Source organism: Jaculus jaculus, chromosome 10, assembly GCF_020740685.1.
Source record: "Jaculus jaculus isolate mJacJac1 chromosome 10, mJacJac1.mat.Y.cur, whole genome shotgun sequence".
NCBI classification, from domain to species: Eukaryota; Metazoa; Chordata; class Mammalia; order Rodentia; family Dipodidae; genus Jaculus; species Jaculus jaculus.
Genome location: NC_059111.1, coordinates 37751227 through 37777330, shown reverse-complemented (window position 1 = coordinate 37777330; position 26104 = coordinate 37751227). Strand labels below are relative to the sequence as shown.

Sequence of the window (26104 nt, the reverse complement as noted above, 5' to 3'; positions counted from 1 at the left end):
AGATCTTGGACTATGGGGATGTATTAATATCATTAGGATTGATAAAAATATGGGGACTTAAAAATTTTTTTATTTTTATTTGAGAGCGACAGACAGAGAAGGGAGGGAGGGAGGGAGGATGGGCACGCCAGGGCCTGTAGCCACTGCAAACGAACTCCAGACATGTGCACCCCCTTGTGCATCTGGCTAATGTGGGTCCTGGGGAAGAGAGCCTTGAACCGGGGCCCTTAGGCTTCACAGGCAAGTGCTTAACCGCTAAGCCATCTCTCCAGCCCAAAAATATGGGGACTTTTAAAGTTGAATAAATGCATTGCATTTTATAACATTTATGGTTATCAGTTTATGGGGTCCAGGGGCGGAATGTGGTGGTTTGACTCAGGAATCCCCTATAAACTTAGGTGTTCTGAATGCTGGGTTCCCAGCTGATGGAGATTTGGGAATTAATGTCTCCTGGAGGCAATATATTGTTGGGGGCGGGCTTATGGGTGTTATAGCCAGTTTCCCCATGCCAGTGTTTGACACACTTTCCTGTTGCTATTGTCCACCTTATGTTGACCAGGGGTTGATGTCCACCCTCTGCCCATGCCATCATTTTCCCCTGCCATCGTGGAGTGTCCCCTTGAGTCTGTCGGTCTTGTTCCTCCATTGCAAACCCTGAAATCTAACAGTGGGTATATTTGGCCAGCAGTGTAGAGTATATGTGTCTGTGGTTGGCTTTAGGAAATATCTTTATTCACTTTCACCTAGTACTCATTATGTTACATATATTTTTTCACTCTAGTTCTTCACTGTTTTGAGGATTCTGTGTTCTCATTTCCTGGCTTGAGATTCAGCTCTCTGGAGTTTGCTGGCAGTTGCTTCTCAGTCGTTTGCTTTCAAAGCACTCTTGTCTCTTCTTGGGATCTCCCCATCCTTGACAGTAGCTTTTTAAAGAATCCTTAAAGGGAATAAAAAGCTATAAAGGGAAAATAAAGCTAAAAAGATGGGCCAGGGCTCCTAGCCATTGTAAGTGACCTTGAGATGCATGTGCCAACTTGTGCATCTGGCTTATGTGGGTACTGGAGAATCATACCTGGGTCCTTGGGCTTTATAGGCAAGTGCCTTAATGCTATGCCATCTCTCCATCCCAGGTTTCATTCATGCATTCTTTTTAATTTAAAAAAAAATTATTTATTTATTTGAAAGAGAGAAAAAGAGGGAGGGAGGGAGAGAGGGTAAGAGAGAGAGAGAGAGAGAGAGAGAGAGAGAGAGAGAGGGAGGGAGGGAGGGGGAGAGAGAATGGGCACACCAGGGCCTCTAGAAACACTGCAAACAAAGTCCAGATGCATGTGCCACCATGTGCATCTGGTTTATGTGGGTATTGGGGAATCAAACCTGGGTCCAAAGGCATTGTAGGCAAGTGCCCTAACCACTAAGCCATCTCTCTGGCCTCTTCTTCTCTTCTCTTCTTCTTCTCTTCTTCTCCTCTTCTCTTCTTCTTCTCTTCTTCTTCTCCTCTTCTCCTCTTCTTCTCTTCTTCTTCTTCTTCTCTTCTCTTCTTTTCTTCTCCCCTCCCCTCCCCTCCCCTTCCCTCCCCTCCCCTCCCCTCCCCTCCCCTCCCCTCCCTCCCCTTCCCTCTTTTTTTTGAGGTATGGTCTCACTCTAGCTCAGGCTGAGCTAGAATTCACTATGTTGTCTCAGGGTGGCCTTGAACTCATTGGTGATCTTCTTTCCTCTGCCTCCTGAGTGCTGTGATTAAAGGTGTACATCACCACACCTGATTAAGTTTTCAGAATTTTTTAAAAGAATAATTATTCCCAATGATTACTAGTGACTGTCCTGTAATGTTCCTTTGTATGTGAACTACCACCGACTATTGCCTTGCAGTTAATTAATGGTTTCAAATAAAGGGAGTGAGGTGTGGCTAGCATCTATTGGGCACCATTGGACTGGTGAGCTCAGTTTTATGTTACTTAATACCACAGCAGTTCTGTCAGGTAAGTGATATTATCCCACCACAGGGATAAAGTAAAGATAAAGATCACAGGGGCAACTTTCTTGGAGCCTGAGAGTGACAGAGCTGAGTTTCAAGCCTAGGTTTTCAGACAATACAACCCTCTCTAGTTTACCGTCTCCTTTTACTCTTCCCAAACTATCAACAGTTCATTCATGCATCAGTGACTATTGATTTACTTATTTTGCTGGCCTTGGGTGAAATAGTGCATGTCCTGATTGCATAACAATGACACAATGAGATGTACATTTCAGTAAGATTTCTGCTGTGGAGTGGCTGGAGCAGTCACTTCAAGTTAGGTACATACAAAAATGTATGTATATGTGTATGAGTTACCCATGAGAAGCAGGAAGCTAAGTTAATTGCAAAAGTGCTGGTAAGAGGCACTTCTGCTTTGGCAAGGGTAGAGAGACATGGGTGGATTGAGGTACCTATGGGAGGCAGAGTTGACAAAATTGGGATGGTAAGAATTGGGAAGGAGCTGGAGGAATTGAAGGTCAGTTAAGGCTTGATTTCAATCAATTAAGCTTGAGTGGTAGACCAGAGTGATGACATAGTAATAATATGTATTAGACACATGAGATGTCCAGTGGACAAGCAAATGTCTGAGAAGTAGGTATGGACCTGTGCAGGTGAAGTAAATTTGAGTAGCACTCACATATAAGTGGTACGTCAAACCATGGGAGTAGCTTAGATTATCCCAGGAAAGCATACCTTTCTGTATGACAGTAGAAGTCTGAAGCAGTGTTACCAGTTCATCTTCTATGGAATTTTCATCTAATTTGTTAATTTGGGATTACATGTAACCCTAATAGCACTTGATATATGGAGAAAATAACTGACCCTCTAGCCACTGCATGCTAAATATTAACCAACAAGAATAGTGCAAAAATACCAACGTTGCTGCTTTTTGATTAAACTGTATGTCAAACACCCTGGACCCTTCTGGAATACCATATCTGAGACCATCCACATGGGGATCCTAGATGATGATCCCAGGCATAGAGGAGGAAGGAGCATTATGACACCTAAACCAACTTTTCAAATACAGATAGTGAAAATAGAAAGCTTCCAATGAACCATGGAAAATGTTAATAATAATTGAGAGGAAAAAAGAAATCTCCCAATGAGATGTTGAAATTAGAATGTCTGGGTCACTTGCTAGCTGATTTACTGTTGCACATTAGTCTTGTAGCACATAAGCTCATCAGATGAACTTTGGGCTCCTCGGTAGAGTTACAAATGTCAGATCTTGGAAAACGAACAGGGAAAGACTTAAAAGAACACTTGGAAATACTTAGCAGGTACAATCTGGAAACAGTCCAGATGTCTATCAGGAGGACGGAGGTCCTCAGTGGTCATTTGGTAGACTACAGTACAGTTGATACGTTGAATGTCAAAGTACTTTTTATTGAAGGAAGCCAGACACAAGAGAATTCAGACTCTATGATCTCATTTATATGAAGTCTAAGAACAGGCAGAATCTAATAAAACAGTGGGCATGGTGACTAACCAAAGGGATGTAGGGTGATGGGTTGTTTGGTTGACTAGGGTGTTTGCTAGATGGATATGTTCATCTGTCTGTGCTCATCAGCTTGTACACTTATAGTTGTACATTTTGCTGTAAGTTTCATGTAATTAAAAAGGAACAATGGACACAGTATTCTGAGCAGTTTTTATGAGAATGAGTACAGGAAGTACACTTCTGCAATATCAATGCCAGGAAGGGCCAGAGGAAGCCATCTCTCTCTGTTTATTTCTCTGATCCAAAATGACTTATTTCTCAGCACTAATATTCATACAAGATCACTGGGCAAGCCAGATGACTTGAGGTAGTATCATAAATTACCTAGGGACAGCAGGTCACAGCCATAACTTTTTTTGCTTTCTCCAGTGGAGGAAGTATTTATACCCTCCTACACTCACTGCCCAGCAGAAGTGACCTTGGGGACAGCTTCCTTCCTGGCCTTGTCTACAGGTGGATAAAGTAGAGGCAGCAAGATGGGAGCAGGAAGGTGAGGTCATTTGTACTGGGGATAGATGTGTTTCTATGAGGTGAGCTTTATACATGAGCTTTTAAGATGTGTTTTTAAAAAAAGATTGCAAAGTTATTCATACTGCTTTATTTATTACTCCTGTGAAACAGGAGACAGAGGATAATATAACCTCCTTCAAAAATGGAAGATGGAAAGCCAGTTTGGGCACCACACCCCACAGATGGATTTCAGATGGGCAATATTGTGGATATTGGTCCTGACAGCCTAACAATTGAACCTTTGAGCCAAAAAGGCAAGGTAAGTTTCTCAGAAAAATTTCAAAATGTGATTGCTCTCAAGATAGCCATTTTTTAAAAAATATAATAGATTTTCCTTTTGCATGTTCATGCATGTATGTGTGTGTGCATGCATGCATGTGCATACAGAGCCAGAGGACAGCCTTGGTTGTTATCCCCAGGGATGCTGTCTGTCTGTCTTTGAGACAGGCTCTCTCATTACCCTAGAGCTCACCAACAAGGTCTGGCTTGCTGGCCATCCAACTTCGGGAATCCAGTTACTACCTCCTGCTTTAAGATTATAAGCGTGTGGCCTTCATGAGCACTAGGGATCAGGCTCTCAGGTCCTCAGGCTTGCAAGGCAAGGATTTTATTAACAGTTTCTTCAGGTTCACTTGTTTCTGTTATTCCTGAAGTGGATATTCTGGACTAATGAGGAAAAGGAAATTTCTTGTGAGGTTAATTGCAGTTTTCATTTAATCAGAAGTATATACCCTAAGGGAAAAATGCTATTGAATGATGAAATCAGACAGAAACTTAATGTGCTTTTCACAATCACATTTTTAATTATGTGTTAAAATAGAAACAGTAAAAGCATTTCTGTTCTTTTAAATTTTTTTGTATATTACATATTCAATTTTTATTTATTTGAGAGAGAAAGGGGGGAGCGGGAGAGCGAGAGGGAGAGAGAGGATGCACTAGGGCTGTCAGCTGCTGATAATTAACTCCAGGTGTATATGCCACTTTGTGCATCTGGAATATATGGGTCCTAGAGCATTGGACCTGGGTCTGTTGGCTTTGCAGTCAAGCACCATTATTGCTAAGCCATCTCTCCAGACTGCATTTCTATTTTTTTTTTAAAATATTTTTATTATTTATTATTTGACAGAGGAAGGGTGGGGAGAGAATGAGAGAGAAAATGGGCACGCCAGGGTCTCCAGCCACTACAAACAAGCTCCAGACGCATGTGCATCTGGCTAACGTGGGTCCTGGGGAATCGAACCTGGGTCCTTTGGCTTTGTAGGCAAATGCCTTAACTGCTAAGCCATCCCTCCAGCCCCACATTTCTATTTTTTTAATTTAATTTTTTAAAATTTAAAATATATTTTATTAATTTGAGACAGAGAAAGGGGGAGAGAGAGAGAGAGAGGGAGAGGGAGAGGTAGGGAGGGAGGGAGGGAATGGGCATGCCAGGGCCTCTAGCCACTGCAAATGAACATGTATGTGCCCCCTTGTGCATCTGGCTTACATGGGTCCTGCAGAATCAAACCAGGGTCCTTTGGCTTTGCAGGCAAACGCCTTAACTGCCAAGCCATCTCTCCAGCTCCCCACATTTCTATTCTTTATGCCACATTGTTAACATTATTAGCCTACTTGTGATACAGTCAACATGTTATGAAACTAAAGTATGAAAAGTATACCATAGGCTTATGTTACCAAATTCTGCTTGTATGCTTTTGCCATTACATAAGTCTCCTATCTCAAAGGCTTTTTATTTACTTAAATTTATTAACATGGAATTTGTATAAATACCTTTTTATTAACTAAAGATGTTTACATCTTTAAATTTTTTTTAATATCTTATTTTTATTTATTTACTTATTTGAGAGAGAGAGAGAGAGAGAGAGAGAGAGAGAGAGAGAGAGAGAGAATGGGTGCACTAGGCCTCTAGCCACTGCAAATGAACTCCAGAAGCATGTGCTGTGATCTGCATCTGGCTTAACGTGGGTCCTGAAGAATTGAACTTGGGTCCTTAGGCTTTGTAGGCAGGCACCTTAATCGCTAAGCCATCTATCCAGCCCACATCTTTCTTTCTTTCTTTCTGATGTAGGGTCTCACTAGCCCAGGCTAACCTGGAATTTACTATGTAGTCTCAGGATAGCCTTGAACTCATGGCAATCCTCCTACCTTTGCCTCCTGAGTACTGGGATTAAAGGCATGTACCAACACACCTAGCTTTTTTTTTTTGTTCTTTTTTGAGGTAGGGTCTTGTTCTAGCCAAGGCTGACCTAGAAGTCATAGTCTCAGGCTGGCCTTGAACTCACAGCGATCCTCCTACCTCTGCTTTCTGAGTGTTGGGATTAAAGGTGTGCACCACTTCACACCCAAGAAGATACTTAAATCTTAAAACCTACCTACCTTATACTGTTTTTATGATTATATCATAAACATACTTTAATTCTGTATATATGTTATTTATGTCCTTTTATGCAATCTTAAACATGGACTTGTCAAAATTACAAAATGGAAATTTTGGGGAAAAGTATGCAGGAGCTGGAATTGCTTCTGGCCAAAGCATCTATGGAAATTGTGTATCTTCTTCTAGTCTTCATGAAGGCTGATTTGGTCTGATTTTGGGGCAGAGCTTCACAGTTTTAGTTTAATAAATATTCTTGTTAAACATGCCTCCTGACTAAATTTTTGGAAGTCATTTCTGTTTACTGTAGACACTGCAAGTGTTCATGAATACTCTACATTCACTAATACATGGTTAATTAATGCCACATGACTGCCATACTTCTGGGAACCATAGAAAAACAAGGTGCAGCTCTCCTGAGGTCTTCTCTGAGAGAAGACTATTCCATTACTATAAACAAGCCTGGAATTGAAATGTATACTACGTATTGGGCCATGTCTGAGGAGCCAATTAAAAATACCTTCAGGAAAGGAAAGTGAAAGGATTTTTACTTTTCCTCTTGTTAGCAGGTACCTGTGTATATACTTACATTGTGGTACATATTAAAAAATGAAAGAGGTTTTATTTATTTACTTTTTTGGGAGGTTTTCGAGGTAGGGTCCTGCTGTAGCCCAGGCTGACCTGGAATTCACTGTGTAGTCTCATGGTGGCCTTTAACTCATGGTGATCCTCCTACCACTGCCTCCCCAGTGCTGGGATTAAAGGTGTGAGCCATCATGCCTGGCTTTGAAAGAGGTTTTAAAAGGTCAATTATATTTGAAAGCATTTCCTTTTTGTTTAACAATTTTATAAGTACAGTAAATTTAAAAGGCCTAAATGAAGTGAGGTGTGTACTTACTACCTTTTCTGTAGGGGACACAATAACTTAGGTCAAGAATAAAAGAAACATGATAATGGAAGTTGGGTTTTTTCAACGTATTTTATGTAGTAATTTTTTTTTTTTTTTGTTTGTCTTTTGAGGTAGGGTTTCACTCTAGTCCAGGCTGACCTGGAATTCACTATGTAGCCTCAGGGTGGCCTTGAACTCAAAAACAATGATCCTCATTCCTGTACTGCCTCCCACCATGCCCGGCTTGCAGTAAATATTTTATGCCTGTGGGTTGTCAATAAACTGTACCTTAGTATTTTGTCACATTTATAGAACCAATACACGCACTTTAAAGTGCGATTATAAATTTCATGTATCTGCAAATAATTCTGTAAACTAAGGTCTAAGTTTCTCTTAATTTTTTTTTTTTTTAAGAATTAACAAATTTTTAGGATTGCTTTTTTTGTTTGTTTATTTTTCGAGGTAGGGTCTCACTGTTGCTCAGGCTGACTTGGAATTCATTATGTAGTCTCAAGGTGGCCTTGAACTCATGGTGATCCTCCTACCTCTGCCTCCTAAGTGCTGAGATTAAAGGCGTGCCCCACCACGCTGTCTTCAAGGCTCTAGGTTTGGTCCTCAGTACTGGCGTTGAAGGAACCTAAAGTCACAAAAATGTGTCAGGGCTGGGCATGTACCTGAGCCGTGGTGTTTGCATGGCATGCACAAAGCCCTGGTTTTGGCATCCCATAAATCAGATATTGTGCCAGGAGGATCAGAAGTTCATTGTCATTTTTGGTGGCTACATAGTGTAAGGCCAGCCTGTGCTACATGAGACTGAGTGCCATCTTGAGGTCAGTATGGTGGTGCATGCTTGTTATCTCAGCCAGCACTTGGGAGGTGAAGGCAGGAGGACCGTGAGTTCCCTGCTAGCTTGTGCTGCATAATTAGATGGTAAGTCCCTATTCAAAATCAAATGCTAGCCAGGTATGGTGGTACATGCCTTTAATGCCAGCACTTAGGAGGCAGAAGTAGTAGGATTGCTGTGAGTTCAAGGCCAGTCTGAGACTACATAGTGAATTCCATGAATTCCACATCAGCCTGGGCTAGAGTGAGACCCTACCTCACCCTCACCCCCCCCCCCAAAAAAAAAAACATCAAATGATGTCTTGACCATTTAAATTTATTTATTGTCTATTTACAGTAGACTGGCCTTCCTGCTAAAGCTCTAAATGTGTGGTATATAAAGATGCCCCCCCCCCCACACCCTGTCTACTTTACTGCTGTTACATATTGTCAACAGTCTCCACTTTGTCTGGTGCGTTGTCTCCCTCTCATCTACCCTTCCCTCCCAGAAAAGTTTGTCAAGCTCTAGCTGTGAACCAGGTAGGTTAGCTGCTTGCTCACAGTTGTTTTTTTTTTTTTTTTTTTTTTTTTAACCTGAAGTGACATCTCCATAGCTCTTTGCTCAGCAAGCTTGTTTATCTTTTAAGACTCTGATTGAGGTCACCTTTATGACATTTCCACTGACCACCACATCCACCTTGAAGTAGGGTTAGCTTTTGATTCCTTTCTCTTCCAAGGAGCGGTATAACTTCGTACTCCTGCAATCTTTGTTTGAGGTAATGTCCACACTGGTCACTCCCTCCCTGCTATTTATTCATTTCATGGCAAGAACGATTTTGTTCAACTGGTGGTGGTGCTTTGTATTTGTTGTGCAGTTGTGTTTAATGCTCGATAATTGTGACCTTGGTGATGGGATTTCCTTCTATGGGAAAGAAATTCTTCTCTCTTTAAGAGAAAACAATCTAATGAAATAGAATTTTAAAATATTTTTCTTTATGCGAGAGGGGGGGGGGGGAAGAGAGTATGAACTCACCAGGGCCTCTTGCCATTGCAAACAAACTCCAGACACATTCACCACTTTGTGCATCTGTATTTACATGGATACCAGGGGATCAAACCTAGGCTGGCAGGCTTTGCAAGCAAGCTTAAGGCCCTGAAATAGATTTTTTTTTGTTTGCTTTTTTGAGGTAGGGTCTCAGTTTAGCCTAGTTGACCTGGAATTCACTATGTAGTCTCAGGGTGCCCTTGAACTCAAGGCATTCCTTCTACCTCTGCCTCCCAAGTGCTGGATTTAAAGGCATATGTGCCACCATGTCCAGCTTTCTCATAACTTTTTTTTGGGGGGGGGGGAGAGAGAGAGAGAGAGAGAGAGAGAGAGACAGACAGACAGACAGACAGATAGACAGAGACAGAGGCCAACAGAATGGGCATGCCAGGGCCTTTCAGCCACTGAAAGAATGCCAGACACCTGCGCCCCCTTTTGGGCATGTGTGGCATTGCATGCTTGCTTATGGCTATGAGTGGCATCTGAGGATTTGAACAGGAGTTCTTAGGCTTTCACAGGCAAGTGTCTTCCTTAATGGCTAAGTCATCTCTCCAGCCCTCATAATTTTTATTTTAAAAAATTTATTTATTGGAGGGAGGGAGGGAAGGAGAGAGGGAGGGAGAGAGGGGGGATGAATATGAATGGATGTGCCAGGGCTTCTAGCCACAGACATATGCACCACCTTATGCATCTGGCTTACATGAGTCCTGGAGAATTGAACCTGGGTCTTTTGGCTTTGCAGAAAAGTACCTTAACCACTAAGCCCTCTGCCATCCCCCTCATAAATTTTTAAATGTTAAATAAATGAAAATGTAAATCGATTTATGGAAACTTTAAAAAATTTATTTGCAGTCAGAGAGACAGACACACAAAGAGAGAAACATAGAGAGAGAGAGAGAAAGAGAGAATGAATAGGTGTGCCAGGGTCTCTAGCCACTGCAAGTGAACTCCACATGCATGCACCACTTTGTGCATCTGGCTTTATGTGGGTACTGGGAAATTGAACCTGGGTTGCTAGGCTTTGCAGGCAAGTACCTTCACCACTGAGTCATCATCTCTCCAGCCCTTATGGAAACTTAAAAGAATATCTTTATTTATTTGAGAGAGACAATAAGGGCCTCTTTCCACTGCATGTACTACTTTATGTGTCTGGCTTTACATGGGTACTGAAGAATTGAGCCTGGACTGGCGAGCTTTGTAAAAATGTGTTTTGAACCACTGAGACATCTCCCCAGCCCTTTTCTTTTTTGCTACAGACTATCTTGTAGCACAAGGTGGTCTTGAACTCACTATGTAGCTGATGTAGACCTTGAACTCCAGACCCTTCTGCTTCTACCCCTAAAGTGCTGAGATTACAAAGATGCCACCACACCCAGCTACTTATGGGTACATTTAATTATATGAACCAAATAATTTTGGATGTTATTTGTATTTTTGATATATTTTTAGAGAGGAATTGGTTTCAAATTGCTTTACTTAAATAATAACAAATATTAGTCTGTTTTGTTGCATTTTATTAAACATTATTTATCTTTTAAAATATTCTATTTATTTATTAGAGAGCAATAGAACAAGGCAGAGAGAGAAACAGATAGAGAGACAATGGGCATGCCAGGCCCTCCAGCCACTACAAACCCAGGTATAGATGCCACCTTATACATCTGGCTTACATGGGTACTGGGGAATTGAACCTAGGTCCTCAAACTTTACAGGCAAGCAGCTTAACCACTCTCCATCTCTCCAGCCCTTATTTCTTCTTAATGTTTTTATTTTTATTTATTTGAGAGAGAAACGTAAGGAACTGGGGTTTGATTCCCCAGTACCCACATAAGCCAGATGCACACTGTGGCACATGCATCTGGAGTTCATTTGCAGTGGCTAGAGGCCTCTGTAGTGCCCTTTCTCACTCTTTCTCTCTGGCCCTCTCTCTTTTTGCTTTTTAAGGTAAGGTCTCTATCCCAGGCTGACCTGGAATTCACTATGTAGTCTCAGAGTGGCCTTGAACTCATGGCAATCCTCCTACCTCTGCTTCCCGAGTACTAAAGTATTAAAGTATTAAAGGCGTGTGCCACCACACCCGGCTTTTTCTCTCTCTTTATTTTTAAAGAAATAAAAAGAAAAAACAAAACAAAATTGCTCAATATACAAACATTCAGATGTTTCTATTTTTTGCAAGTAGCATGTCTGTAAATAGTAATTTAATATTAGTGTTCTTCATGTTTTGTCCTACTCTACATGTGAAAACCTAGGCTGCTTATTTAGTAATTTCTGGTCATAGTAATAAGGGATACTGTTTTTTGAGTAAAATAATTATATTGTTTTGAGATGAAGGCTCCATTCAACAGTAGGATCTGTGTCTTACTCTAACACAATTGGGCTGTTGCCATTATTACAATACATGCAAGCAGTGAACTCCTTTATCCTTTTAATGATCTACATGCCTCAAGTTTAATGAGCCTTTGTTTTGTTTGTTAGACATTTTTGGCTCTCATAAACCAAGTATTCCCTGCAGAAGAGGACAGTAAAAAAGATGTGGAAGATAATTGTAAGTATTAAGTTCAAAGTTATTTCTCACCACAAAATCTTTCTCTGAAAATAAATGCATGGTTATGTATATATTTCACATTGGTTCAGAAAGCACAGCCTTTAACCTAAGGGTCCCTGTGAGTGGAGGAGCTTGTTATTATTTCAGATGTGTACTTGGATGTCTTCTAATGTTATTTTTTCTTTTGAAAGTGTGGCATGCTGATTATTTCCCATGAGGTTTGAGCTAGCTGTGTATTCTTTCTTTTTTTTTCTTGATTTTTTGAGGTAGGGTCTCACTCTAGCCCAGGCTGACCTGGAATTCATTGTGTACTCTCAGGGTGGCCTTGAACTCATGGCTATCCTCTTATCTCTGTCTCCCGAGTGTTGGGACTTAAGGTGTCTGCCATCACACTCAGTGCTAGCTGTGTATTCTTAATAGTGCTCAAAGTTGTTTTGAATCTTACATTGTCAGGGGAATTTATGATAATGGATGTGGAAATTGAGTCCGTGGGACTCATTGGACAACATTCTTATTTTCTTTTTCCCTCGTTCTTTGTTTTTGTTCTTAAGGCAAACTCAACATACTGGCTTTTAAAAAAATATTTTTTTTTAATTTATTTGAGAGAGAGAGATATAGAAATAGGGGGAGAGAGAGAATGGGCATGCTAGGGCCTCCAGCCACTGCATACTAACTCCAAATGTATGCACCTACTCCCTTGTACATCTGGCTTTCATGGGTCTTGGGGAGCCGAATCTGGGTCCTTCGGCTTTTCAGGCAAGCACCCTAATCACTAAGCCATCTCTCCAGCCCCATACTGGCTTTTTTTATGGGAAGGGGGTGGGAAGGAAGGAGAATATTGGCACACCAGAGCCTCCAGCCACCATAATCAACTGCAGACCTGTGTGTTACCTTGTGCACATGTGTGATCTTGCATGCTTGTGTCACCTTGTGTGTCTGGTTTATGAGGATCTGGAGAGTTGAACATGGGTCTTTAGGCTTTGCAGGCAAGCACCTTAACCACTAAGCTAGCTCTCCAGCCCTTTTCTGTTTTCTCTCTCTCTTTCTCTTTTTGAGGTAGGATCTTACTCTAGCTGAGGGTGACCTGTAATTCACTATGTAGTCTCAGGCTGGCCTTTAACTCACAAAGATCCTTCTGCCTCAGCCTCCTGAGTGCTGGGTACACCACCATGCCCGGCTAATTTCTTTTTTTTTTTCTTTCTCTCTAGATATATGTATGCGTGTACACACACACACACACACACACACACACACACACACACACACGAAAGACAGAGAGAGAGAGGGAGGGAGGGAATGAGACTAGGTACATCAGGGCCTTTAGCCAGTGCATGTGCCACCTTGTGTATCTGGCTTATGTGGGTACTGGGGGTCAAACTTGGGTCCTTAGGCTTTGCAGGAAAGCACCTTAACCGCTGAGCTGTCTTCCCAGCCCATGATTTTTTTTTTTAATTATTGATTTTTGTTTTATACAAAGGTTTACACATAGACCCCCCCTCTCCCTTGTCCCAGTTCTACTGAGGGTTTTCAGTGGTATTATTGATATTCATTGTGGAGACCAAGAGGCTTCAGTAGGTCTCTGCAGGGATGGGGGAAACACTCATCCCTCTTCCACAATGCTCCTTGAGCCTGGGTGAGCTGATGTGGTGTGGCTTTCTCTGTAGACTTTGGATCTCTGTTTATAGAAGTTTCAGTGAACACAGTGTCTGTTGGTATTTCCCTGGAACTGGTTTTCAGGCCAGCTGTGAGAGCAGTAGTGTGTCACCACTCTTTCTCCTGAATGACTCCTGGGTCTGGGCAGATGAGGTGGAAGTGACCCATGTCCTGGTAGATAGTTGACATTCTCTCTTTTAAAATTTTATTTATTTATTTATATTTATTTATTAGAGACAGAGAGAGGGAGAGAGAGGGAGAGAAAGATAGAGAATGAGAATAGGTACACCAGGGCCTCTTACCACTGCAAATGAATTCCAGTTGTGCATCTTGCTTATGTGGGACTTGGAGCATTGAACCTGGGTCCTTAGGCTTCACAGGCATGTGCCTTAACTGCTAAGCCATCTCTTTAGCTCCAATTGGTTCTGTCTCATTGATGTATTGATCTATCCTTGTTCTCTCCTGTATTCTCCTCTATCCACCCCACATGAGCTGCTGGGGAACCCTTCTCTTTTTAAAAATATTTTTATTTTTACTTATTTATTTATTTGAGAGAGGGAAAGAAAGAGAGAGATAGAGAGGAAAAAGAGAATTATGAATGAGAATGGACATACCAGGGCCCACTGCCACTGCAAATCAACTCCAAATGTGCCACTTTGTGCATCTAGCTTTAAGTGAGTACTGGGAAATCAAATGCAATCTGTCAGCTTTTGCAACTAAGTGCCTTTAATTGCTGTGCTACCTTTCCAGCCCCCTTAGTGATAAATATTTTTTAAACTTTTTAATTTATTTGTTCTATTCATTTGAGAGACAGAGAGAGAGAGTGGGGGGAGGGAGGCATATATAGAGAGAGTGGGTGTGCCAGGGCCTTCAGCCACTGCAAATGAAATCCAGACACATGCACTACCATGTGCATCTGGATTACATGGGTCTTGGGGAATCGAACCTGGGTTTTTTGACTTTGCAGGTAAGTGCCTTTACAGCTAAGCCATCCCTCCAGCATCTTACTGATTTTTTTTTTTTTTTTTTTTGAGGTACGGTCTTAATCTGGCCCAGGCTGACCTGGAATTCATTATGTAGTCTTAGTCCTTGAACTCAAGGCGATCCTTCTACCTCTGCCTCCTGAGTGTTGGGATTAATGGCATGTGCCACCACGGCCAGCTCTCCCTTATTGATTTTTTAACATTTAATTTAATTTAATATATATATATGATATATATATATTATATTTAATTTCATATATATATAATATATATATTATATTTAATTTAATATATATATTATATATTATATATTATATATTATATATATATTATATATATATTATATATTATATATTATATATATATACACATATAGTAACAGGTTATACTCTTTTGTCCCCTTGCTCCTCCTCCAGTGGGCCCTCCTCAGTAGGGTCATAGTATTTACTATGGGGTCTTGAAGGCCTCAGTCAGTCCCTGTGGGGTGGCAGGGGCATTGGGCCTCAGGATATTCCTACCCACCCTGTGGCTGTTACAATTTTTTCACCTCTTCTGCAATGTGTTCTGAGCCATGGTCCATTGGAAGTCTGATTTAGTATTGAGTTCTTCTGTTGCCTCTGGATTTCTGCTTTGATGGATTTTAATTGATTGCTGTGTCTGTCAGCATCAGTGTGGAGGTGGTTGATTCCTCTGCAATTTCTCCTGGGCCCTGTCAGATGTGGCATGTCTTGTGGTGGGCAGTTGGCTATCTTCTTAGTGATGGGTATTGCTTCTCCTTTGTTTCCTCTGCCTTCTCTGAGCTTTTCCTGGTTTGTTCACTGCCAGGCATCCACTGTAGTATGGCCCTCTTACTGATTTATTTTTTATTTTTTTATTTTTATTTATTTAGTTGAGATGACAGAAAGAGGCAGATAGAGAGAATGGGCATGCCAGGGCCTCCAGCCACTACAAACGAACTCCAGACGTGTGCGCCCCCTTGTGCATCTGGCTAACGTGGGTCCTGGGGAATCAGGCCTCGAACCAGGGTCCTTAGGCTTCACAGGCAAGTGCTTAACAGCTAAGGCATCTCTCTAGCCCGTTTTTTTTTTGGTTTTGAGGTAGGGTCTCATCTAGTCCAGGCTGACCTGGAATTCACTCTGTAGTCTCAGGGTGGTCTCAGTTACTAAAAAGAAAAAACAGGGCCTGGTGAGATGGCTTAGTAGTTAAGGTGCTTGCCCACAAAGCCAAAGGACTCAGGTTCTCTTTCCCAGGATCCATGTAAGCCAGATGCACAAGGAGGCGCATGTGTCTGGAGTTCATTTGCAGTGGCTGAGGCCCTAGTTTGCTCATTCTCTCTCTCCTTCAAATAAATAAATAAAAATAAAATATTAAAAAAGCATACTTTTGTACTGATTTTAAGATACTGTTGCTGCCTTTGCTGGTTGTTGAGAATAATTAACCACTAAGTTTAAAGTTGTCCCCCTGCCTTCTTTTCAGTCATAGAACAATTTCTATAACATGTAAATCTAGCATTGATTGGCTTCTGATAAAAATATTTCTGTAGTATTTATTGGCTTTTCCTATGTTGAAATTATTTATGGGTTGGTTCCTTTTCTCTTGCCTGGAACTAGAGCTGTGTTCAATTCTATAGTCATATCTGTAGGTTTAAATTTAATAATAAACACATTCTTATTCTTTAGAAGCTATCAGTATATTTATGTTATATTTATATTACCAAAGAGTTTAGAATAAAAATTATGCTTTTATTTATGTCATGTCATGTTATTTTATTTATTTTGTGTGTGTGCGTGCCTATGTAGTATGTGCATATGTAGATGCATGTACTCTGTGTGCTTGTGTGCCAAGGCCAGAAGAGGACACTGGTGACCTCTACTGCTCTTCTGCCTTGTTTATCTGAGATAGAATCTCTCACTGAACCTGAAGCTCCCTGTTTTTTTGTCAGCCTGGCTGGCTAGCAAACCCCAGGGATAGTCAAGTCTCTGTCTCCCTTGGGGCTCGAGTTACAAGCATGTATGGCCATTCCTGGTTTCTTAATGTGAGTGCTGCAGAGCAGACTCAGTCTTTATGCCTGAGTAGCTAGTGTTCTTATCTGTTGAGCCATTTCCCCAACCCCTATATGACTTATTTTAAAAATAGTTTTTAAAATTTAAATATTCTTTTGACTACAGTTAAATCTATGAACAATAAGATATAACAGTTTACATAACAGCCAAACCAAGTAAGCCCACTACTGGCTCCTAGGAGAGGATAGTGGGAAGGAATGAGGTGGAGCAGGAAGCTATTTCTTTCTTCATTTAAAACATATTTGTATTTATTTATTTGCAAGCAGAGAGAGATAGAAGAGAGACAGACAGAGAATGGATGCACTAGGGCCACCAGCCACTACAAACTCCAGATGCATGCACCACTTTGTGTATCTGACTTTACATGGGTCCTGGGGAACTGAACCAGAGCTGTCAGGCTTTACAAACAAGTGCCTTTAACTGCTGAGCCATTTTTCCAGCCCTAGTCCCCATTTATCTTTTTAAAAATTCATTTATTTGAGAGAGAGAAGGAATGAATATGGGCAGGCCAGGGCTTCCATCACTGCAGACAAACTCCTGACTGATGCATGCACCACCATGTGCATCTGGCTTATTTGGGTACTGGAGAATTGAACCTGGGTTCTTAGGTTTTGCAGTCAAGTGCCTTCACCACTAATCCATCTCCCCATCCCTTTTTAAAATTTGTATTTGTTTGAGAGAGTCCAGTACTTTTTTAAATTTAAAAATTGATTGTTTTGATAAGTTCACACATGCATATAATGTGTTTTTATTAATCCCCATTGCCCTTTCTTACCCTCCTCCCACTTCCAATAAATCCCTTCTTCTCAACTAATAACATCCAAGAAACTGTCACCCCTTAAGGAGGAGGCTGAGACTTCACATTTTCACTTTGATAAGCTGAAGGCTGTCAGTATTTCCCTGTTTGCTCCCATGGTTCCATGAAAGTGGAATAGCCCAGGTTGTGTCATTGAAGATCCTTTTAGTCAGACTCTTGCTGTCATTGACATATGTTTCAGCTACTGGGGGTTTACCTGGTTGAATGAGCAGATATCCTTGAGAAGGCAGGTGGTGAGTGTGGATGCTGAAGAGAGGAGAGCTAGCAGCATCCACATGTCAGTGTAGGGTTACATGACCAGCTATTCCGGGGGAGGTTGCTCGGGTATTGGGAATTCTCACTTAGGGGAGGCAGATGACAGCAGTGAGCAGGTGTTTAGGGAAAAGTGAGACATGTAGGCTCAGCAAAGGGTTTTGGATAGAGACAGCAACCTGTAAGACAGGCTTCTAGGCGATATGGTGGAAGGATAATAAAGATATAGACTCCAGATACTCAAATCAGATAGACTTCAGCTGCCTGACTCCACATCCTTTCTCCATTTAAAGGAAAGCTGCTGAGGCTCCACCTACTTCTTTCTCTCTCATTCTGTGTGAAGTGGCATTAGGTAGCACTGAGCTCATTGGAACATGAGCTGCCTGCTTTGTATGCATGCAGAAACAAGGGCTTTCTTTGGTGATATAGGTTGTTTGACACCATTGACCAGGTGTGAAATGTGTGTACTAGGGATGCATGCATTGTAGACATACATATCATGTCAGCGAGAGACCAGACTGAATCAGATCAACTAGCATCCTGCTGTCAAGTATCTGGTATAGCAGGTAAAACCAGACATGTAAAATTTATTTTTATTTTTTTTGGTCTTTCGAGGTAGGGTCTCACTCTAGCCCAGGCTGACCTGGAACTTACTATGGAGTCTCAGGGTGGCCTCGAACTCACAGCGATCCTCCTACCTCTGCTTCCCAAGTGCTGGGATTAAAGGCATGTGCCACCACGCCCGGCTTAAAATTATCTTTCTAATTTCTGCCAAGTGTGGTAAACATCATACACAAAGTGCAAAGACAATAGCTCCAGTGGAGGTGAAAAGGTAGCTTTATTAATGCCTGGAACTAGAGAATGTATTATAGGTAGTAGTCAATGCATGGATAGTTTGTTGATTTGATTAATAATTCAGTCTGTGTAAAATTATACTACATTGGGCACAATCAACTCCTACCAAATAAGATATCCAGAGATCCAGAGGCCCCCAACACCTCATCACTGAAGCAGACCAAAAATGAACCCAACGTGGCTCAGGGAAATTTTGCGGAAGAGGGGGCAGAAAGAATGTCAGGGCCACATTGTTGGGTCATGATACGCAGAGACACTTCTACCCATAACTGTGGGCTAACTCCACAATTTATAACCCATATACCTCAACAAGGAGGGGCCAGGGGGAAGGGGTAGGATATGGATGAGCCTAAAATGTTACCAACTTGACTGTATTCACTGAGTACAAAACTAATTAATTTAAAAAAATTAAAAAAATGCATGTTTATTATTTTCTTATGAGAGAGAGAGAAAGAGAGAGAGAGAGAGAGAGAGAGAGAGAGAGAGAGAGAGAGAGAGAGAGAAAGAAAGAAAATGAATTGGTGTGCCAGGACCTCACCACTGCAATAGAACTCCAGATGTGTGCACATGCAGGACCTTGTGCATCTAGATTACATGGGTTCTGGGAAGTTCAGCCTGGGTCCTTAGACTTCGAAGACAAGCATCTAACCACTAAGCCATCTCTTTAGCCCTCCCCCCCTTTAAAGTTTTTTTTTTAAATATTTTTTTAAAGTATTTATTTATTTATTTATTTATTTGAGAGCAACAGACACAGAGAGAAAGACAGATAGAGGGAGAGAGAGAGAATGGGCGCTCCAGGGCTTCCAGCCACTGCAAACGAACTCCAGACTGTGCCCCCTTGTGCATCTGGCTAATGTGGGACCTGGGGAACCGAGCCTCAAACTGGGGTCCATAGGCTTCACAGGCGAGCGCTTAACTGCTAAGCCATCTCTCCAGCCCCCTTTTAAAGTTTTTTGAGGTAGGGTCTTACTGTAGCCCAGGCTGACTTGGAATTTACTATGTAGTCTAGTCGTGGTCTTGAACTCACAGTGATCCTTCTACCTCTGCTTTCTGAGTGCTGGGATTAAAGGCATGCGCTACCATACCCAGCTTTCCAGTCCTATTTGTTAGTTTCAACAAACTCCAGATGCATGCATCACCCTGTGCATCTGGCCTTACATGGGCACAGGGGAATGGAACTTGAGCTGACAGACTTTGCAAGCAAGTACCTTTAATCACTGAGCCATCTCTCCAGCCAAAATGCATGTTTATTAAGAGCCTTGGTTAGATTTGAATGTGTCTTGGTAGTTAATACAACTCTACTGATATTCTTTAAATATGTAAGGAGATTTAATTCGAGCTCTAGTTCAGTTAATATGTGGTAAAGTCTGCATTAGAGAGGAAAGACAAAAAGTTTAATCTCAACTAACAAATGAATTTAGATGTGTTCAAAATGACTATGGTAAGCATAATACCATTTTATTTTACTATTTTTTCAACTGTCTAATCAATATTTTTTTCTTAGGTTCACTAATGTACTTAAATGAAGCTACGCTGCTCCATAATATCAAGGTCCGATATAGTAAAGACAGAATTTATGTAAGTATTTTATCTATGGCTGCAGATTTTGTGGGGGTCATTGTTTTATATGCTACTGTTTGATTTTTTTCTGGCTTGATGCTTTTCAACAGAAAGTCTTGATTTGAAGAAGCTGCATGACACTCATGTTCTTTTTAACATGGGCTCTGCATCCAGAGCTCCCCATGTCCCTGTAACATCCTGGGTACTTAATAAATATTCTGGGGTGAACTAATAAAATCAAAGCATCATTTAGTATTTTTCAGGCTTAAAAATGTCCAGTTTAAATATTCATAAAGCAGTCATTTTGAAATTTGATTCCTTATTTTTGGTACATGTCCGTAGATCTGTTTAATTTCACTTTATGTTGTTCTGTGGAGAATTTAGGGCAGCCTATATGGAATATGTATTGACATTAAAATTTTGAATGAGGAAAATAGAAGGAGTCATCTGAGGAAATGTCAGGTACATAGACATGATCATGGAGCCTAAATAATTGCAGTATTTCATTGGAGTGTAGATACTGTACCATGAGAGGCCAGGGTAGTAAAAGAAGAAGAAGACAGATAATGGTTTTGGTGATAATAGAGCATGTATTAGATCATTCAGACAAATATTTAATGTTTTAATTATAGTTGTTCATTTGGGCATATATGAGATTTTATTCCAATATGAACTAGCCATAGATTTCTTCCTCTCTTTTCTCTTCCCTTCTCTTCCCTTTTCTTCCCTTCTCTTCCCTTCCCTTCTCTTCCCTTCTCTTCTCTTCTCTTCTCTTTCTTCTTTTTGAGGTAGGGTTTCACACTAGCCCAGGCTGACCTGGAACTCACTATGTAGCCTCAGGATGACCTTGAACTCATAACAATCCTCCTACTTCTGCCTCCAGAGTGGTGGGATTAAAGGCATGAGCCACCACGGCCTAGCCATAGATTACTTGTTGTCAGAGATAAATTACCTCACTGTAGTTATGTTTTGAAGATGGTCTTCATTACTGCTAAAGGCAAAAAGCACATGGGATCTTTAACACTTGCAAGATCATATGACAGTCTTAATCTTTTATATCACTATCAGTTTGCCTAATTGTATTTACTTCCTTCTGAATAAATTATTCTGGTCTTTGCCATCTGCCCAAGTAGTAACAGCCGGTGGATAGAGCTAATGTAGTCTGTTTGAAAAGAATTTAATTGCTGTCTTTGTAGTTGTACATGGTATTGAGATTTTCCTGTCTTTTTGGTTATACACAGTATTAAGACTTTCTTCCATTCCCCCTCCCACCCCCAATCAACTGAATAAAGAAGGGTATGTTTATATTTAAATATATGTGCTCTTGATTGAAATATATTTGGAAGCAAAATTTACTCAGTCAGCAGCTTCATGCTAAGAGGAATCTGATATGTACTAACCACTATTTTAGAGAATGAAGTAATACAAAAGTTTTGAAATTTGTTAGAGCAATTTAACTTGTACCACATCAGTGAAAGTAAGTAAATATGGATGTAACTAGGAAGCATCTTCCAAATAGAACTAAGAACCAGTATTTGAAAGTTACCTGAGCAATGAGTGGTATTTTTTCCCTAGAGAATTCATGCTGTTTTGTTATAAAACTATTTAATATTAGCAATATATAAACATGTCTTATTACTAAAATGTCTAAATAAAGGAGATAATTACTATTGTTGACACATATATAAGTGAAGGAAGCAACTTGGAGTAAAGATGAGATTTTTACATTTCTTCTCAGTCTTTACCATCTGTTCTTAGTGTTGAGTAAAACAACAAATGAACCACATTGAACGACTTTATTTTCCCAACATCTCAGATCCTGTTCTTTTGTCTTCCCTAGAATATGAGATCTCAAATATTTTATTGTTACTGTGTTTTTGGAAAAGCTTCCTGCATTTCAGATTGGGTGTCTGAGAGCTCAGGATTTTGTAGCATTTATCTTCCACAGTTAGAAGCAGTGAAAGAAAGAGCATGGTCTGTGTGCCCTGGTTTTCAGTCTTACTGAACTACAACTCTCTACCTACCTAAGGAACTTTCTAAATCCTACTAGTGTATTCTTTATTTTTTCAAAAGCTGAAGTTAAATTCCAACTTTAAAATTAAACTCAAGTTGCTTGTTAAACATTCAGCCCATTAGTGGCTGTATGTAGTATTTTAAAAAATTCACCTTATTTTATATGTATTACAACAGGTTACATTCTTTTATCCCCTCACCCCTGTTCCCACCACCCAGGGGGCCCTCCTTAGTGAGGTTATGGTATTCACTGTGGGTCATGAAGGCCTCAGGTAGTTCCTGTGGGGTAGCAGGGGACCCATTCCTTGGGGTATTCCACCCACTCTGTGGCTGGTACAGTCTTTCCACCCTGTCTTCTGCAATGTTCCCTGAGCCATGGCAGGCCTGTTGGCAGTCTGATTTAGTGTTTAGTTCTCTGTAGCCTCTGGATTTCTGCTTTAATGGGTTTTGATTGATCACCATGTGTGTCACCATTAGCTAGTTGTCAGGCTAGCAGTAAGAGCAGTATTCACGTTGCTGCTTCCTCTGCAATTTCTTCTGGACCCTGGCAGATGTGGTAGAGGTGGCATGTCTTATGGTGAGCAGTCAGTTATCTTTTTGTCTTCTCTATGGATCTTGGTTCTCTGTTTTCTTTGCCTTTTCTGAGCTTTCCCTGGTTTGTTGCTTTCCAGGCAGCTGTCCAGCATGTGATGTTTTGGGACTAAATGGCAATCTCAGAGCTAAATCACTCTTTAATATTCACTGATGGGGATGGCCCAGAGCATGCTGCAAGTCCGTCTGTCCCTCCTTCCTTCCCTCCCTCCCTCCCTCCCTCTCTTTCTTTCTTTCTTCAAGGTAGGGTCTGTAGCCAGGCTGACCTGGGATTCACTCTATATTCTCAGGGTGCCCTTGAACTTATGGCTATCCTCCTACCTCTGCCTCTGAGTGCTGGGATTAAAGGCATGCACCACCACGCCTGGCTAAGCTGCAAGTACTTTTACATACTGCAGTATCAGGGTGTATAGTCCACGAGAGAGTCCAAATAACCCAAATTGAGCTGTAGGAATAGAACCAGGGTTTCTAAGTGAGTCACCAGAAGAAGTCTGGTGGAGATTGAGGCCTAAAGACTCAGATTATTGTTAGTGGTGACTTGGTGATACCATGTAGCTGAGAAGATCATATGGGAGGGGATTGTTTTCTATGAGGCACAGGGAGTGGGAAGAGACAGTCTTGAATTTTGCAGTGCTGAGTTTGAGATACCTGTGGAATGACAAGATAAAAATATTTGGAGTTAGAAAAATCATGGGTCTTATAAGACCAGGAAATATTTAAATAGGGGAAATGCAGATTTTCGAGTCCTGTTTATTTAGAAAACTGAAAGTTTGCTGAATGTTTCTTATATTAGCTTTAAGTAAAAGTTATAATTTGAAATTTCATGTTTATGCTTTTCTTACTTTAGACATATGTCGCCAACATTCTGATTGCAGTGAACCCATACTTTGATCTACCTAAAATATATTCTTCAGATACAATAAAGTCATATCAAGGAAAATCTCTTGGGACAATGCCACCTCATGTCTTTGCAATTGGTAAGTGGTTTAATTATTATTATTATTTTGGTTTTGCAAGGTAGGGTCTCACTCTAGCTCAGGCTGGCCTGGAATTCACTATGTAGTCTCAGGGTGGCCTTGAACTCCTGGTAATCCTCCTACCTATGCCTCTCGAGTGCTCGGATTAAAGACATGCACCATCATGCCCGGCTAGTGATTAAAGTATATTTTAATGCTTGTATATCATTTTAGCATACACATTTAGTTAGTTTTTTAAATGTTTTGTTGTTTTTTTTCTGATTCTCTTTAAAATCTTTATTCTATATATTCAGTGTACATAAAGACATTTTCATACAAGTAGATGATGCATGTTGAGTGTATCCCCAGTCTCCTCCATCCTTCTATTCCCTTTTGTTCCCTAGACAGTCTCACTCTACCTTCATGTTGTCTGTGCATGTATGCTTTTATTTATCTAGATAAACTTGACACTATATGAGAGAAAACAGATATGAGTCTTTTTAATATAATTATCTCCAGTTTCATCCATTTTCCTGCAACTGATATAACTTTATTTTTCTTTATGCTACAAAAATTCCATTGCATATTACATTTTCTTTATCTATTCTTCTGTTGGACACCTAAAACTGCCTCTGTGACTTAGCTTTTATGATAGTGCTGTAATAAACATTGATGTGCAAGTGTTTTTATGATACGGTCACTTGGAGAGCTTTGGGTAAACATACCCAGGAGTGGAATAGCTGAGTCATATGTTAGTTTTATCTTTAGGCTTTACAAAAATTTATTTATTTATTTATTTATTTATTTATTTATTTATTTATTTTATTTTTTTTTTTGTGGGGTCTTGCTCTAACCCAGACTGGCCTGGAATTCACTATGTAGTCTCAGGGTGGCCTTGAACTCACAGTGATCCTCCAACCTCTGCCTCCCAAGTGCTGGGATTAAAGGCATGTGCCACCACACCCAGCTTATTTTTTTATGTGTGTGCACATGTGGGCTTGTGTGCCATGGCACATGTATGGAGGTAAGAGAACAGCATGGTATGTCTATGCTCCACCTTCTTTGAGACAAAGTCTCTTGCCATTGCAAATAAACTACCAAGCCTCAGGCAAAAGTTAGACCAGGGATGAAGGGATGGCTCAGTGGTTAAGGTGCTTGCCTTCAGGGTCTAATGACCTGAGTTCGATATCTGAGCACCCACGTAAAGCCAGATACACAAGGTCTTCATGGAATGTAGTGGCTGCAGGCCCTGCTGTGCCTGTCCTCTCTGTCTGTCTCTCTTCTGTCTCTCTCTGCTTGCAAATAAATAAATAATTTAAAAAAAAAAGTTCTGGGAGTGGTGACACATACTTTGAATCCCAGCACTCAAGAGGCAGACTTAGGAGGATTGCTGTGAGTTTGAGGCCATCCTGAGACTACATAATGAAATCTAGGTCAACCTGGGCTAAAGTGAGACCCTACCTTGAAACAAAACAAAACAAGACCAAAGAAGAGTTAGACTGGCAGGCCCATGGGCTTTGGAGTCCTTTGACTCAGCCTCCCATTGTTGTAGCCGCACTGGGATCACAGATGTACATCCAGCTTTACATGGACGTACAACAATTGAACCCAGGCTGGCAGACTTTGCAAGCAAGTGCTTTTATCTTCTAGGGCATTTCTCCAGCATCTATTTTTAGATTGTTAAAATTTCTTCTTAATAGTTCTTATTTGAAGTCTGTTTTGTCAGATGCTAGGACAGCTTCTGCCCTCCTCTTGATATATTCTATAGATGAGGCTTTCCATAGAGCTTTTTATTTGTGTATTGAATTTTTCATTTCCAGTAATTCTGATTTTTTTCATTATTTATTGATTTCTACTTTCATATTTTCTATTGACATCTTTGTTCCACTCAGCTGCTTATGTTCTCTCAGAATTGTTCCAGTAATTTTGTGTCCATTTTGATTTCTTTGAGCATATTTGTAATCATTCTTTTGAATTCATTACCTAAGATTTCCTCATATTCACTCATTGGAAGACATTACTGTGGGGTTAGTAATTTTTGGAATAGTCATGTTGTCTCAGTTTTTTGTTTCTAGTGTTTTTGCAATGCACATGTGGGTTTAGGTCATTTGTTGGAGTTTTCTTAGTTTTTTGATTTTTCCTTTTATTATTATTATTATTTTTTTTGTTTTTTGAGGTAGGCTCTCACTCTAGCCCAGTCTGGTCTGGAATTCACTACAGTGTCTCAGGGTGGCCTTGAACTCATGGCAATCCTCCTACCTCTACCTCCCCAGTGCTGGGATTAAAGGCATGCAACACCACGCCCGGCTTCCTTTGTTTTTTTGAAGTAGGGTTTTACTGTAGCCCATACTGATCTATAATTCACTCGGTAGTCCTCAAACTCACAGTGATCCTCCTACCTCTGCCTTTCAAGTGCTGGGATTATTTTTTCAGTGATTCTTTTTGTTTTCCCTTCCCCTCTTCCTCCTCTTCCCCCTCCTGCTGAGTGTATGCTATGCACTAAGACTTTTGTTACTGTGGGTTTGAGCAGAAAAAGCAGAGTAAGTCTAGTGTTTATTATTAAGTTTGGTAAAGAAAAAGTAGAGGAAGGAAAGGCAAACAGAAGGGAGGAGCAATAAGGATGGGGATGTAGAAGTTTTGGCTAATGATAGAATGAAA

General features: G+C 40.7%; 1 protein-coding gene across 1 annotated transcript in view; it reads left to right on the top strand.

The window, feature by feature from the left end:
• Myo6 (myosin VI) overlaps window positions 1-26104 on the top strand; it is a 235266-nt gene that overhangs the window by 91812 nt on the left and 117350 nt on the right. The window contains exons 2-5 of the mRNA XM_045160127.1: window positions 4140-4287; window positions 11634-11703; window positions 19831-19904; window positions 23338-23467. Of these exons, the coding sequence (XP_045016062.1) occupies window positions 4171-4287; window positions 11634-11703; window positions 19831-19904; window positions 23338-23467 (391 nt within the window). The 5' untranslated portion in view covers window positions 4140-4170. The remainder of the gene's footprint in view (window positions 1-4139; window positions 4288-11633; window positions 11704-19830; window positions 19905-23337; window positions 23468-26104) is intronic.